The sequence below is a fragment of the Dendrobium catenatum genome, unplaced genomic scaffold (genome assembly GCF_001605985.2).
Source record: "Dendrobium catenatum unplaced genomic scaffold, ASM160598v2 fragScaff_scaffold_853, whole genome shotgun sequence".
NCBI classification, from domain to species: Eukaryota; Viridiplantae; Streptophyta; class Magnoliopsida; order Asparagales; family Orchidaceae; genus Dendrobium; species Dendrobium catenatum.
The window spans coordinates 6,399,931-6,416,902 of NW_021319315.1; the positions used below are offsets into that span (position 1 = coordinate 6,399,931).

Genomic DNA, 16,972 nt, shown 5'->3' on the forward strand with positions numbered 1-16,972 from the left:
CTATGAAGACCAATACCGAGCAATACCGAGCAAATACCGAGTAATACTTAAAAGAACTCGGTATTTCTCGGTATTGGTCTTCACATAATAGTATTTTTTATTTTTGTCGAGCAAAATCGATCAATACCTAGTAATACCGAGCTACGCAAACTCCCGGGTCTGTTAAGGGTCAGGTTGTCGGGCCGCGCGGTCAAGAGTAAGTGCACATGACGACATATCATAGTTACCTGATGTAGCTCTACGTCAGGTGGGAGGACGCAATATTTTTTCTGTTTTAAGGCCCTAACTCCAGCACCATCATAATCACTCTATCTACACTTTGGATCTTCAACTTATAATCCACTACTATTTGATTTGGTCCAGATTTGAAATTCTAAATAATATATATGAGTTATTGTATAAAAAAAACAATTTGGCAAATAGTAATAATTTATTAGCAAATTTAAATTAAACGTTAACTAATTCAACTATTGCAGCTGCTCACAATAGCTTCTAAATATATATGCTCAAGTAAATTATTTATAAATACTCTTATTCTGTTCATTCAAGAATATTTATAACCAAAAGAGAACATTTTTTGAGGGTGCAAAAACCAAAAACCAAATCAAACGGTGCAAATTTCATATTTTAACAGTATAATTTTGATTTGTATTTGTAGAAGTCAGTTTGGTTCATTTTGGTTACAAATAATCGGTTTGGAACCAAATTGAACAGTGCCCACCTATAACTGGAAAAATTATTCCGTCAGGCTATCTGACGTAGAGCTACATCAGGTAGCTTATAACGACCCGAATCGGACCGAATCCGGGATTACTATGTTCGTGTATTGCTCGGTATTGCTTGGCAATAACGAGAAATACCGCTATGTGAAGACCAATGCCGAGCAATACCGAGTAATACCTAAAAGAACTCGGTATTGCTCTTCACATAATAGTATTTTTCATTTTTCATAATAGTATTTTTCATTTTTGTCGAGCAAAATCGACCAATACCTAGCAATACCGAGCTACGCAAACTCCCGGGTCCGTTCCGGGTCGGGTCGTCTGGCCGCGCGGTAAAGAGTAAGTGCACGTGGCGACATATTATAGTCTACCTGATGTAGCTCTACGTCAGGTAACCTGACGGAATAATTTTTCCTATAACTGGGGGATGTAAGAACCTTACATTCAACTAATTAACTGATTTTTTACAAGCCAGAAAAGAGTAACTTACAGAAATAGCCTGAAGTCTAAACTATCTTTAAGGGCATATTACAAGATAATCTTCATGGAACCAATAAATGACAAAAATTTGGTAACGTCTAATTATTAAAAAAACATATTATCTATTTACATTATGCTATCTCATTATGGTTGAATTGAAATCCTCCTGAACTTACCAGGCTACCAAATGACAAAGCAAGCTAATATCTGTTAAAGAAACCAAGCACAGCCATATCCTTCGAAAAATAATTTTAACACATACATTTACACCCTAAAAATGGCAACAATACAGTTATATGTTGAAAAGAACAAGATTCATTTCATTTATATCTAGGGCCAGCCTAACTCTAGGATATTACACATGTCAAAGGAAGAATAGAAGGTAAGAATATGCATGGCAAGCTACGTACAGTATGGGAACGAAATCCTCTTAATACACATTTGCTAGCTTCTTAGGTTTAAAGAGGACTTCAAAAGCTATTGCAGCTCCAGGGACTCCACTAATTACTAAATCAACTTGGACTGATGGATTAGCAAAGTTGATCAGATTTTCAAGACATGGTTTGCTATGGATTTGAAAATTTTGCAGAGGAAACAATGTGGCCTTCATGAGTCACTCCAATTATCATCATCTTCATCACTACCAACACATGCCTATACAGATAAACAAATGCATGTAATATACAAAAAAAAAAAAAAAAATCAAAGAGAAATACAAGATTAGCTTCCAAGAAGTCCTAACCTTTCGGATTGTATTCGCTTTTTCCAGAATGGCAACAACCTTTAAATTTGCCGGATGAGTTTTCAAAATGTTTGGCTTTGCTGAAGTTGCTGGTTTCAGGTAGAAAGACTGACAGAAATTTGATGATTAAGCCAGGGTGGTGATAAAGCAGGAAACAAATTTCTATAACCATTCGAACCAGACCTTATTTTTTATTTGTTCCAGTAAATAGTTCCTTTCATCTTCTGGTGGCTTTGTCAATGGCCAACCAAGTTCTGAAACCCTCCGCATCTATGACAAGAAATATTTTCACAGTGAAATTCTTCTGAGTTCTTAAAGTTAAATAAATGTATGAAGAGAAATCATCATTACCGTGCTTTTATCTTGAGCAACCACAGCCTCTATCAGATGATCCCTTGGACGGTTTCGAATGGAATATGGTTTTTCATTTGGTTTATCACCTTTCATTTCAAGCGGCAAGATATCATAGACATTATATGAATTACTGCCCTTTACAAACATATGATAATCGTAATGGGGAATGTCGTAAGCTGCTATTGGAGATAGTCCTGAGAAATTGTGATGCTGAACGCCTTCCCCTTCAAAACCACCATAATCTCCATACATATATTGACAGTTACCATCTCTTGTTGTTGACATGACCGGGAATGAATTCAAAGGTGTCAACGCATCTCTATCAATTATTGGGGGTTCTTGTAATCCTTCCAACTCAAAACCTGCTAGAAACTTGACAAGCTTTTGTCCTGTTTCTTCTAGGTTGCCTGCTTCCAAAAGATCAGGGTGTTGAGGCATTTGATCCTTGAGCAACGGAATGGTAAGTGTGCTCTCTCCAATTACTGCAACATTACCATCTGCATGTTTCCCATCTTCTTCAGATGGCATTATCAAAGATAGGTCTGAAGAATGAACCGTTTTGACTTCAGAAGATGTAATTTCTAGTTGTTCCCTCAAATCCATGGAAATTGGAGGCAACTCTGACAATTTTTCAGACTCTAGCATTCCATCTGTACTTGAAGAAACCTGCTGAAACCTCTCTTTTTGAGCAGATAAAGTAACAAAGGAGCTTTTTTTCTGCTGGCCTGTGTTTTGTCGTAATATGCATGGATTAGTCTTCTCTACTGGTTGAGCTATATGCTCACTTGCAACTAGAGATTCCAAACGAGGTTTAACTATTCTCCACTGCAAAGGGGGAAGTGGTGGTAGGGGCGGTGCTTCCTCATTGTCTTCTCGTATTTGAAATCTGGAGATCATTTCATCTGCCAATTTTTCAAAAGGTTCCCGGGCACTAGTCAAAGAATTGGGAATGATGAAATCTGCAACTAGTGGTGATTCTGAAGTCAATGCAACACGAGCAATGGAACTTCCAGGGTACTCGGTAATATCTTGGAATGGATCAAAGAGGTCAAACTTTGTCTGCTTCGTCTCATCTATCCTTGACGAAGGTATACTCATCATACTGTTGCATCCTTGGTCACACAATGTCACGAGCTCTTGCTCCAAATTATTCTGACTATCAATAGGTTGATCAGAGCAAACTTCATTAAAACGTATGTCATAAGGGTCAATATTATCGCCACCTGTCCTTAAAGGTACTGTAATTGGCTCTTCAACTGCTTGAGATATGGAAGCTTGCTGAGGTTGCACTTCTAACCTTCCAGCATCAACCTGAAAATGCTGCATGGAAGCTTTTGAATCGAAATCTTGCTCATCTTCTCTGCAGCATGCTAAATTCGCTTCATAAGTATGGTGATAAAATTTCATTTGATTATCATCAGCTAATTTAACATCAGTAAAGTTAGATAAATCTAGAGAAAATAATTGAGAGCTTGAACTTGCACCAACGAACTCATGTTGGTTCCTGTTCCTACTAAGAGGCACAAAAATCTTGCGTTCAAATTTCAAAAATGTCAAATCACTTGAAATAACAGGCTCTTCAGCCTCTTTCTTATGCTGATTCAAGGAAGAATCCTCAGAAAAATGATTTTCTTGAAGCTGTGCATCAAGGTTGGATATATCTAAAGATTGTAACAAGGAAAGATACTCACCATCGGTACCATCTTCAGTGATTTTGTTCTCAGATTTTGAATTAGAATCTGCAATCTCTGATTTATCACTCTCCAATTTATACTGATTCAAGGCAGCATCCTCAGAAATTGGATCTCTTAGAATATTTAAATCAAAGCTGCAGCCTTTTGAAGATTGTAACAGGGAAAGAACCTTGACAGTAGTACCTTCTTCAGAGATCACATTCTCATACTTAGAATCAGAATCTTGATTATTTTCTCTTGAACATATGTTATGCCCTTCAAGGCTGGGATGTAATTCCACGTGAATATCATCAACATTAGCATACACTAATTTATCATCAAATGAGTTGGATAAATCCTGAGCAGATGGCCACCCTCTTGATGCTGCATTATCAAAAATTTCTAGGTCCTCGTTCAGAGCAAACGGCACAAATGGTTTGTTCTGAGAGAGTGAGAATGCTGAGTCTCTAGTAATAGAAGGCTCTTCAATATCTGGGTTTGGCTGACATGAAGTATCAGTCTGTGAAATTAGATCTTTCAGCGAATGTACATCAAAACTGGATACTTTTGCAGATTGAAACATGTGGAGAACCTGGTCATGTAAACCATCGGCAGTGATAACCTTCCCGGCATTTGAATCATTGCTCATACTTTCCTCAAGTAAGAGCTCATCATACCAAACACTAAGCTTATTAGATACATCCACAAATTCCAATGAATCACGGACATGTGTTTTTCCATTTTTCTCAATCAACTCCAAATCTTTAGGCTGCAATTGAAGTGCATTTGGGTTTTCTCCACAACCTGATGGCAATGACTCCACCATATCGATGGCAGCAGACTCCTGTGCTTCATCAGCATTAGAGGAATGCTCTAACTCAAAAGCAATGGCTGGAGAGATTGCTGGTTCGCGCTCTTCAACATCAACATTTCTGGAGCTAGCTGGAGACTGTGGATGCACAAGTTCGTCTTCGCTCATAGAAATATTCCTCACTTCAGTAGTTAAGCTTTCAAACTGAAAAATGGATGAAACAATCTCCAGAGAAAAGGCTGAACTTTTGGGTGAAAACTGATCAACAGAATTGGTTTCATTGCCCTCCATTGAATCATGCAAGGAATCTTCAACAACTGTCAAAATATCTAAAATAGAGCTTTCTGCATGCTCTTGTGGAGGCTTAGGCATCTGACATGTGGTTAACGTCTCAAGAGAAATAATCTTTTCTGAAACCCCTGAAAAATAATCCTTCAATCGACTACCATGAAATAATTCACTCATCAACATTGAAATTATGAACATTTTTAATTAGGGATTTTACATACATAACACTTCAAACTTATATATTTACTTATCTAACACCTAAAGTATACTATTTACATACCTACCACCTAAATATACCATGTTTCATCTAAAATACCACTCCGTCAGAACTCCGGCCCGACTCTTCTTCGTCGCTATCTCGTTGGAGTGTCCAGACGGCTTAGGAATCGAGACCCACCCGCTTCTATCTTCATTGATGCCATGGTAAGGCTTCATTGGCTTTCGCTGTAGCCGTCGGTGGCTCGATCCAGTTCTCCGGCAGTGAAGAAGCGGAAGCTCGAAGGAGATATGTTGAGTTCTTTCACACATTGCCGGAGGATTCGCCCGCCGATCTCTTCGAAGAACTTGTCCTCGCCGCCCAGCATCCTTCAACCAACTTAATTCACGGGGAAGCTAATGCTCATGGATGAGAGGAGTTGGAAGAGGATGATGAACATGATAGTAATGGCGGGTGCTGAAGCTAGGTGATGAAAGAATGCTGCAGAAGTTGTGCAGCTGTAAGGCGGCGAGCAGGCTTTTTCTGAAGGCAACAAGAAATGAAGGCCCTGAACTCTCTCGATGCCGTCGGCGGAGCCTCCGGTGGATTCGAGTAACAGATAATTCAGCGGAGCCCCTGTCCCTGGTTAAGATAATTCAGCTAAGAAATAGTTACCATAAGTTATTTATTAAGGAATAGAAATATGATTCCGAATCCCAAGCTCAACTTGGTTCTTCAATCTTCTAAAGCATTTTTCACTTATTTCTTTGAATCTCATGAATCTCGCAGACAAAAGATCAAAATTTTATCCAGGACTTGCAGATGAGAAGAACAATGTGATTAAATAAAAAAGCGTCACACAAATTTTAGACAGAAAGAAAAGAGAAGGAATTGATTCTCCCACTTGCAAATTGTTGTTCCTCCTCACACAAATTTCACACATTTACCGCTGCTGTCGTCGATTGCCTTCTCCAGCAACCTCTTGTCGTGACTTCCTGCTCCGGTGGCGTCACAGATTTCAGGAATTTTGGGGCGGAAAAATGAAGATGTCTTCCTCTTCCCACGTCGCTGGATCGGGTAAACACTCCAACGACGAAAAAGAAGGGATTTCATGAGCGAAAGGTAGAGTCGGGACAGAGGTTTGACGGAGTGGTATTTTAGATAAACGGGATGTATTTAAGTGGTAGGTATGTAAATAGTATACTTTGAGTGTTAGATAAGTAAATATAATAGTTTGAAGTGTTATGTATGTAAAAACCCCTTTTAATTAATACATGAGATAAAATGCTATCACTTACTAGTAAAGCTAGCTCACCTCTATCAACAGGGCATTGCAAGCTAGATTCTACCTGTTTATTTTCTTCATCACTGTCCTCCAAGTAATTTGATGAAGTTTTATTGGCTAAATCTCCTGTCAGCCTTCCTTGTCCATCAACCTTCAAGTCCAATGTTGAATCATTAAAAAATAAAGAAGAAGCCTTCCCAGGCAAAGTACCATCTTCAATTTCTGAAGGATCACATGGCATATCAACTTTATCAGAAATCTTGCCTTCACTGTGTTCTGTTGGATTAATTTCTTCAAGTACATCAGAAGGAAAATCAAGAAAATCAATAAAAGTGGAATCCGTCATACAAGAACTAGAAGAAGCTCCTCCACTTATAGGAACGAAAATGGTTGTATTGGATTGTTTTGGATAACAATTTTCATAATATGTCAAATAAGATGATGATGGTACTAATTTCACATCTTCACCAGTCTTCTCTAACTTACCTGTTTTAAATTTGTTAATTTCAGAACCAGAAGTTGCTTCAAAAACAGTTCCCTTCCATAGTGGCTGATAACTTAAATCAACTGAAGATGTTGATTCTGATATATTATGAGTTTCATCTTTTATTTTTACCGATTTCAAGCTTCCAACATAACCTGATCCAGCGGATTGAGTTTGTAGCTCAAGATTTCCATCAATGGAAGGATCTGTCCCTCGAGATATACTATTAAAGAAACCTGGATCTAACTTAGTTCTCTCAGAATCCGTCTCCAGTTCCGATCCCATGGTGTTTAAGGCATCAACATAATTTTCCAGCTCACTCTCAATATCATCAGATCTGTAACCCTCATGATCATCAAATAGAATTAATCCACTAATAGCAAAAACGTTGTTCTGATCTCCTGGCTGTCCTGCTGGAGGACACGTATCAGTTTCACCAGACCTATGGTCAAAAGCGTGTCCTACTTTAATCCCAAGTTCCAACAACATCGTGCCTTGATTAGCAATTCCAGAGGTTGGATATACTTTTTGCGAAACACCAGACAGTACAGACATTGCTTCCAAAAATTCATCATCTTCTGCTTTCTGGCCCTCTATTTTAACAATGGCCTCAGCTCTAGGAGAAAGAGGAAGAACTTCCTTTGTTACTATTGAAGGAGCTGTCACTACACCATTTAGATCTTTCCAGCTGTCTGAAGCAAAATTTATACTTGTCATAATGAGTGAATCAGTTAAAAAATTTTCAAAGATCATTTTGCTCTAGTGATTTTTCTTCCAGAATACCTTCCATATAGCTTTGTTTACTTATATCTGAAACTATAAAGTTCTTGTGTTTCAACTTGATATGCCTTGTTGGATATTTCTCTATTACTTGTTCAGAAGCAGTAAGTTCAGAACTGTATGCAATGCAAAATATTAATCATGACTTTATCAGATTTACATAAAGATATGCAGACTGATCAATGGCTGTAACACCTCAAGAAAAATTAGCTTACTTGCCGATAATTGATGTAAAAAAACACTCACTCTTACTGCTTCTACAATGTGATCCCTTTTTCTGTAGGAAAATTAAAAATCAGAGTTAAGAATTACTGTTTAGTATCAAAGAATAATTTTGATCACTTGTATCATTTGATATCTTGAAATCTAAAGTGAAACATCCAACTAGTGGCAAACGTATGTTCACAGCACAAAATGCACAACAGACCTGTGAAAATATGTTAATTAAAAGATACAGACATTAAATGTGCATTTCTAAAACAAGGAACAATTACATTGAGTTTTGGAGCTCTCTTTTCTCCGTGAAGCTTTGGTTCCATCATCAGAAAGGTGGTTGAATGTGTCTTGAAATACGAAGGATCCGAGTACCTCTTCAAGCATGCCCCAGCACCAGCAATATCAAACCTGAAGAAATACTTTAAGTACTCGCTGGCCAAATTGACATGACAAAAAGAGAACACATGAAGAATATAAATACAACAACAACATCAAGCCTTTGTCCCACTACGTGGGGTCGGCTATGAAGCACATAAATTCAAAGAGAAAAGAAAAGAAAAAAGTATACGAAACAGATATATCCAATGGCTAGATAACTCACTTATCCATCATGAATAACCGTGGAGGATCACGGCATTCTTCATATAAGTCCAATATAAAACGAGGCATATCTCCTTGTGTGACTAAATTCTGATTCACTATAAGATTAGAATGCCAGTCGATACCTGGAATGTTATGTAAAATCGAATGAAAACATTTAAAGAAACGAGCATTTCTATATGTACAACTATACTATACAATTCATTTACTTCATCAAAATAGGAAAAAGAAACTATACTACAATTTGAAGCTAAGACTTGACCTGCATTATAAGCACAATGTGAATAATCAGTTCTACAGAATAATACTTTTTCTACTGATGGAAACTCTGCCTCTATTTGCTGAACACGCAACATCAGCTCATGCCCTCTAGCAGAAGTTGCCATCACTTCTTCATGCAAATCATGAAATATCTCTGCAGCAAATCTGTGTTAAAGGATTGATGAAGTCATCAGGAAAAAATCACCTTATGGCTGAAAATAAATCATAATCAAGAGGACTGAATGGATAAATCATTATGAAGTAAAGAAGATTCAGAAAATCTGTGGCAAAAGATTAATGCAGTCTGCTGACATATGATTAAAAGCAACAAAGAATTCGAATGAATCACATGATTTTTTTATCTTCAAAGGAAAACCATAAATTAATTTAAAATAAAATAAAATCTTGCAGTACAACCATGGGTTCTAAAATTGCTTCAGTTTCAAACCCTGAAGTGCTGACCACTGCTAAGAGAAAGAATTTACTACATACACTGAAAGTTCAACTATTCAGCAGAAGAACAGTAAATCAAAGACCATAACAAATAAAAGGAGGACAGAAAAATGCATCAATCTGCTAAAAATAGAGACAAAAACAAATGAGAAAAATTGTATTCACTTGATTAAAAAAAATAGGAGATATGCATACTTACAGGTGCTAAACAATGCCAATTACTAGTCCTAAAATTAAGGAATAATATGTAATCAATGGGAGACAAATAAGGAAGACAAGAAATGATAGATTGATGAGATGGATAATCATCCGATTGTTGATTTGATAAGAGCACATGGATTACTTGATAAGGATTCATTGATGGGCCACAGTAATGCTCTTATAGAATTTTCATACTCCCCCTCAAGCTAAGAAAATATGTTGATCATTCCTAACTTAGAAGTTAGGTTGTTGAATTGTGATTGATCAAAGATTTTGATCATGATATCTGAAGTCTTATTGGAGTGACCTGCATTTTAATAATCCTATAATCTTTTTTTTTCATTTATAAAATGTCTATCAATTTCTACATGCTTAATTTTATCACGGTGGACTAGATCTTTGGCAATGTTAATTGTAGCTTGATTGTCACATATGATAATCATTGTTTCTTTAATGTGAATATTTAGGTCTTTCAACAACCTTGTAGGCACATTCCTTCACAAATTCCATGTGCAATAGCCCTAAATTCTACTTCAGCGCTACTTCTAGCAACAACCGTCCATTTTTTACTTCTCCATGATTTTTTAGAAATTATGGACCCAACTCAATCAACATCAGTAAATAGATTTATACTCCTATCTATTTCTTTTTTAGGTACTTTAGTATCCTAAAGGTGTTTCTTAATGATAGTATTTATAAATCAGCTAAGCATACTGATAGAATAACAAATGTTAGGACAAGTATGATAGAGATAAATAAAATTTCTAACCAAACACCGGTACCTTTCTTTGTCACTTTGGGGAGTGTCTCCATTTGATCATATTTTGTTAATAGGTTCATCCCAGTTTCTTTTAGTTTCTTTTAACAAATCGAGTGTTAGTTGAGATACAAATGTAACTTTCTTAATTTTCTGATTTATATGCTCAAAAAATATTTATAGGTTTTCATATCATTAATTTCAATTTCATTGGCTAAGATCTCTTTTAGGCTCTTTTTATCTTCCTCATCATTAACAAATAGGATAATATCATTACCGTAGACAATAAGGATAGTTTTTGACCAACATTTGATTTCTTTATAAATAACGTGAGATTAACCCGACTTTAAAGCATCCATATTTTTAGTAGTAGTAAATTTCTCAAACTAAACATTTCAAAATTAATTTAAGTCATACAAGGATTTCTCAAGTTTAAAATTTTACCATCATTGTTGGTATCTCAAAATGTTGGCCATTAAAAGAGAAGCGTAATATTAAGTTAAGTGTTTCATAGATGAGGATGCTCAAGTGGATGAGTGGCTTTATTCTTCAAGATAAAATATGAAATAAGCATATACATGAATAGGTTGGAGTAGCTCCAATAGAAGATAAGATTATGGAGTCACCTTAAATGGTTTAATCACATAAAATGGCAGCCTTTTGATGACCCGGTTAGGAAAGTGTTGACATGTGTACTGTATGCAAACAAAAAGAAATTTTCACTCAAACCTTGTACCTGTCCGGTTGCACGTCAATTTCTCCACGGACGCCGCTCAAATCCTACGACACATTCTCTGCATGTCTTCGTATACCGACGCCAGTCCGCTGAGCGTCCTCTTCGTGCGTAAGTCCTGCATAAATCATGCACAAATCCTACTAAATCATGCTAAATCCTGCACAAATCTTATATCCCGACAGCCTTTTAGCTCAACCCTACCCAAATCTATATAAATCCTATATCCAAATGGCCTCGTTTAATTAATTGCAATTAATTAATATTAATTATAGTTGATTTTAATTTTGATTAATCATAATTAATTATTACTTATAATTATTTGTGATTAATCCCAATTAATTATTATTAATCATAATTAATTATTACTTTTAATTAATTACTATTAATATTAATTAATTATAATTAACGGTTGTTAATTAAAAGAAGAGAAAAGAAAGAAAAGGAATGTGCCTTGAGCCTCGTGCATTGCCTCAATATACGTGCCCTTGATGCCAACATTGCCTTCGTCGCCCCGACACAGCCGACATCACCTCTGGAAATCCCTGCGCAAAGGTATAAAGTTCCAAATCGTATCCTAAGTGCGTGTGACGTGCCGGGCAAACACCTATACACGTTTTTCTTAGTGTTGTAGGAGAAAACCTGATGTTATATCTGCGATGAGGCAGGTAGGCCCTGTGCACACTTTAGCGTGGCAGGGACAACTTTAAGTATATGTACGCAACTATGTGCCAGCGGGGAAACAACAATACATTTTCAAACAAGTACCTCTAAAAACCCATCAAAGCCTTTCTTAGTATGGTGGATTAAAAATCACTGTCATAGTGTCTTTGGACACCTACCATACACATTTTTCTTAGCGTGGTGGGAAGGTCCAGCTCCCCAAACTTCCCTCAAGCAGGGGATACGCTGGGGTGTTGCCGAAATTCAAAGTGAATATGCACATGATTGAATAATAAGGGACCTAATTCAAACTGAATTTGAACTAGACATCAGGGAACAAAACCCTAACTTCTAAAATGCACAATTAACTTAAAAATGCAAATCCTAAAATGCAATTCAAGTCATTCAAATAAATATGCATGAAGAAAAAATAGGGGACTTGCGATGAACAAGTCCTCGATGCGCACAAGCAATGAATGATAATTAATTTACAGCATCTAAGCAATTACAAGTGAACAAAAATCACCAACACTTGCAATTACATGGCACACAATGCATGATGTCGATTGATGCATGATAAATATAATGGACTCCTACAATAGGTCCCATGCAGTTAAGTGCATTGTACTTGCAAGCAACATCAACTGACTGCAGAATGCATGGATGTCTCCTACATACAACAACGAAAGCCTTAATACAAGAAATAATCAACATGCAGCTTGAAATAGTGATACACGCAAGCAATAACAGGAGGCCTATCATGTACGTAGAAGATTAAACAAAGACAATAACAGACATAAGGCACTGAATGTAGCGACGTCTTGAAGTCAACGTCAACAGCTTGCATGTAACTAATGCTACTACAAACAAGCACACAAATCCCACCTATGAATAATGAGGGTAGATATGATGCAAGTATGTATAACATGCAACAAATACTAGGGTGTCCATATAGTTGACAGTAATAGTACCATGCAAGCAACAACGAGCAACAAGCGGTGAATGTAATAATGCCCTACAGTCAACAACCATTCAATAGCAGGCAAATGCATTAATCCCTCGCAAGCAAAAATTAAGTGATCAATGTATAATAGTCACATCGGTAGTACCTTGTGAGAAGAAGGTACAGATGTGCATTGAATGACAACTTACCAGCCAACGTATATGGGGAATCAATGATGAATGCAGTTCACAATTGGTAGCCGACATCAACACGCAAGTGAATAAATAACCACCCATGAATGATAATTAATTGATGTACAACATCCATGCTTGTAGAAGATGTGTGATAGTTGCAATGCACGGGTGAAGTACGAAAAGCCTATAGTGAATGTTGTAATATCTCTACAATTGATATCAGTGTTAGTTCACTTGTAAATGAACACTACCATTCCCTGCAAGTATATTTGAGGATAACAACAATGAGTGTATCACAAGTAGAGCGGATCTCTTATGAAAACAAATACATACAACACCTACAAACAACTGTAGGAGAGTGGTTAAGTTATAAAAGCCCACCTATGGGTGATGACAAACAACATGCAACAGGTGCAAACACATAAGGGTTATTGTGAGAGATTCGTTGCACCTGATACATGTTGCCAACCAACAAGTGCAAGGTAATCGACAATAAATGCATGTCATTGGTGGTCAACAGCAACATGCAGATGAACAAACTGAACGGACACCTACAGCAACGATGATCGAGATGCTGCGAGTACGTTGGGTATAAAAACAACTCGATGTACGAAAGAAACCCGTTAATATATCGTCAAAGGAAAATTCCAACTACAACTCGAAATTTAATAATCTTATGAATGATTCTACAGAGTCAAAGGATGAGCAGTTGAAGAATAAGAAAGGGTGTCTTATTCTATCATCTCTTTGGAAATACTGAGTCTCCCGAACATATATTGCACTATTTGGGTGATGATCCGGAGTCAAGCCTCGCAACCCAATGTCCTACATGTGCAAGTCAAATACTAGAATTTCATTAAGACATTGTAGATGACCTTGCACTCTATCTTGTTTATGTTTCTACATGCACCTTTTCTTCTTCCTAAATAGGTTCATAGTAATTTGAAATGAGAAAATGTTTAAAATAATCTCTAGACTTTTTATGAGGTCAATTTTATCCTAAACACTTCAATATGCCCAATTTGGCCTCTTAGCTTTTCAAAATTGATCCAAATTAATCCTAAAGTTTGAATCCAAGGAGAAATTTTTTGATAGTTAAGGGACTAATTCAGATTAATTTTGATGAATTAAAGGACTAAATTGGTCTTCAATAATCAGGGACTAATATGGACACCACAAAAAGTTCAATGAACGTTTAGAGCGTTTTTCTAAACTTAAAATATTAAAATTTGAGAGGTTATAATACCAAAAATGTTGTAAGCGCACCAAAATGTACATGAATATGCATTTATAATTGTTGGTAAATTGCATCTTGATGGCCACATTAAGCACCAAATTAAAATTCGGACTACAATTTCCTAAAATTTGCATTTAAATCCCTCGATTTGTGCTGAGGTGCAGCACATGAAATTTATCAAGCACTGTTGTGAAGTTCACTGTTAATAAGACTTTGAAGGACTAAAATACTCTCTCATTCCAATTGCATCAAATCTTCTACATTCAGAGCCTACTTGCACCTAGGTTGTGTTTGAAAGGTCCCTTTACTATGTTGGGCTGCATGTACGTTTAGTTAGCAACGATAATTACTAGGGAATAATCAGTAGTTATTATTAAGAACCAATACATAATCCAACATAGAGTGGCCTATATACACTTTTTTTCAAATTTAAAAAAAAATCATGGTTGAGTTACAACAACAACAACAAGAAGCCTTTATCCTACAGTGGGGTTGGCTACATGAATCATTTTTCTCCTTTGTGTCCTATTAAGAGTCAAATTCTCAACTAAATCTAATAAAGAAATGTCATTTCTAATATTTTCTAGCCAAATCTTTTTAGGTCTACCTCTACCTTTCTTAATATAAGTCAAATCAAATACATCTACTTTCCTAACCGAGTCATCGAAAGGCTGTCGTTTTATGGTTGAGTTACAATTAGCCCCAAAATGTAGGGAGATAAATTCAATTTGCCCAAGTATTGTTTAGCATCTCATTCTTCTACATGTGTTTTTTTCTCATTCATGAATAGATTCCTAGTGATTTAAATACTTTGTTACTCATTTATGCATAATATAACCAGAAATATTTTGATTTACATAATCATGAGTTGAATGTTACCATCGCTCTGAAGCCAAATTTTCTTTCTAAATAATAAATATATTTGGAAGAGTTGATTTCCGCTAAATAAAAGAATCTAATCATTTATTACTCGATCTAAATCACCAATATAATCAATATTCTTGGCAGTATATAGACTAAGGGCTCACAAAATTTATTTCACCAGTAAGATTAATAACATTGTAGATCTTCACTTAATGGTTCTTTCAAAAGCTAAAAAAAATTTTACCTATATGATATACTATCAATTAACTTTTTCAAAGCATCAACATGTACTATGCTAATCTTCAAATCCAAAGACCACAAGCCAGACATAATGAAGTTGCACGTCATTGAAATAGGGTTAGCAAAGTTACCAAGATCCAACACGTTTCTTAATTTCCCAATAAGATTAATAATGGATGAACTGGGGAGTACAGAATATCTAAAGAGACAGATTAAACACAACCAAGTTAACAGTATTAATATCCCCAAGCATACTATTCTAATATATGTTAGACGAAATATTCTAAACATAGCTACAGTCAATAAGCGACCAGAATCAATCTCAATCAACAATGTTTGATCACTGCAACAGTTCTAACAGGCATTCCTCGTCATCATTTACAAAAAAGTTGAAGTCTGAGAAGACGAAATCCTCGAATTTAATTTTCTAAACGCAAAAGCTACAAATTAGCACTTGCTCAAAAGCAGCATAAGCAAAATAAAGAAGACATACTATCAAAACACTCCCAAATCTCATTTCGAAGTTCCCACGGCCCGAACCTCCGCGCACATACTAACTGCAAACTACTTAACAAAAAAATGCAACAAAATGGACTTTCGAAGAGAAAAATAAAATAAAGAAGAACTAGACTTACTCCGAGAGGTCTCCTAGCTGCCTCAAGACTCCAACAAGGCCAGCCATTGCCACTCCCTCGAGAAGTGCCTCTGGATCATCCTTGTTCGCCGCCTGATAGACCTCCGGATTCGCTGCAGCATACTCGTTCCTTATCCGATACCTCACCATCGGCATTTCAGCCACCTGCTAAAGAACCCCAAGAACGAAAAAACTAGGTTCACAAGGTCACGCCTCCGCCATTTCTGCTCTGCTACGATAAGACCTCTCTCTCTCTTTCCGCATAAATATTCGGAGCTGGGTAACGGCGAGAGCGGGGAAGGACCGATGAGGCCATTTAATTATCGGAAATAACTATTCCGGTCCCACCACTGAGGTGACCCACCAAACGGCGCGGCTTTTTTCATCAGGGAACCCATGATTTTTAGACGTCGCGCGAAAAATTATTAAACGGTAGCTCTTATAGATTTATTATTTTCAAAATTTAGAAAAAAATCAAAATAATTTTTTAATTTTCCATGAAGGAACAAAATAATTTTTAATTATATTAAAAAATATTTTAATTTTCCTATTTATAAAAATAAATCAAAAAAATTTCATGATGGGACTATATTTATTGTTCTTTAAAGAATTGAAAGATCAAAATAATTTTTTTAAAATGTTTTAATTTTCATATTTATAAAATAAATCAAAAAAATTTCAAGATGGGACTATATTTATTCTTTTTTAAAGAATTGAAAGATCAAAATAATTTTTAAATATAGTTAAGAATTATTTTGATCTTTCATAAAAAATTGAGGAGCAATTTTAACAATCTTAATTATTTTGATATTAATAAATTTCAATTGATTTAAAATTAAAATTATTGTGTCCTAGAATATTCCCGGCTGTAGAGAATATAAACGTCTTAGCTTTATAAGAAGATTCATAACACATATAGATAAAAGAGTATGATGTGTCGTTCATAAAAGACACCGGAGTTTTTGTATTGAAACCCCTAAAAGGGGAAGAAATCATGGGGCTTGACCCAGCTTGAAGGAATACAGTAGTGTTTGTAGTCGATTACAAATGAGGCACTTCCTTGGAGGGAAGGTCTTGGCTTGATGCAATAAATATGCATCATATAGAGTACATTATATGGTGGGAATTGGAAGAATCGGTATTAACAAGTTTGTTTGGTCG

General features: G+C 36.0%; 1 protein-coding gene across 1 annotated transcript; it reads right to left on the bottom strand.

Annotated features, from left to right (window-relative positions):
* Nucleotides 1-1,339: 1,339 nt before the first annotated feature.
* On the bottom strand, nucleotides 1,340-16,049 carry LOC110107417. The gene is made up of 12 exons (XM_028696991.1): nucleotides 15,813-16,049; nucleotides 8,894-9,057; nucleotides 8,633-8,756; nucleotides 8,310-8,439; nucleotides 8,031-8,092; nucleotides 7,819-7,931; nucleotides 7,038-7,727; nucleotides 6,582-6,773; nucleotides 2,296-5,201; nucleotides 2,128-2,214; nucleotides 1,945-2,052; nucleotides 1,340-1,856 (listed from the first exon to the last, which is right to left on the bottom strand). Exons 1-12 carry the CDS (start codon nucleotides 15,965-15,967, stop codon nucleotides 1,809-1,811), a joined length of 4,779 nt encoding a protein of 1,592 aa, XP_028552824.1. The 5' UTR covers nucleotides 15,968-16,049; the 3' UTR covers nucleotides 1,340-1,808.
* Nucleotides 16,050-16,972: the final 923 nt, after the last annotated feature.

Excerpts from the sequence above, each read along its gene's own strand:
- LOC110107417 (XM_028696991.1), bottom strand. The coding sequence starts at position 15,967 with ATGCCGATGGTGAGGTATCGGATAAGGAACGAGTATGCTGCAGCGAAT. Across the intron at positions 7,728-7,818 it reads TAAACAAAGCTATATGGAAG|ACAGCTGGAAAGATCTAAAT; the intron begins GTATTCTGGAAG and ends ATTTTGCTTCAG. Across the intron at positions 5,202-6,581 it reads GCAATGCCCTGTTGATAGAG|GGGTTTCAGAAAAGATTATT; the intron begins GTGAGCTAGCTT and ends ATTATTTTTCAG.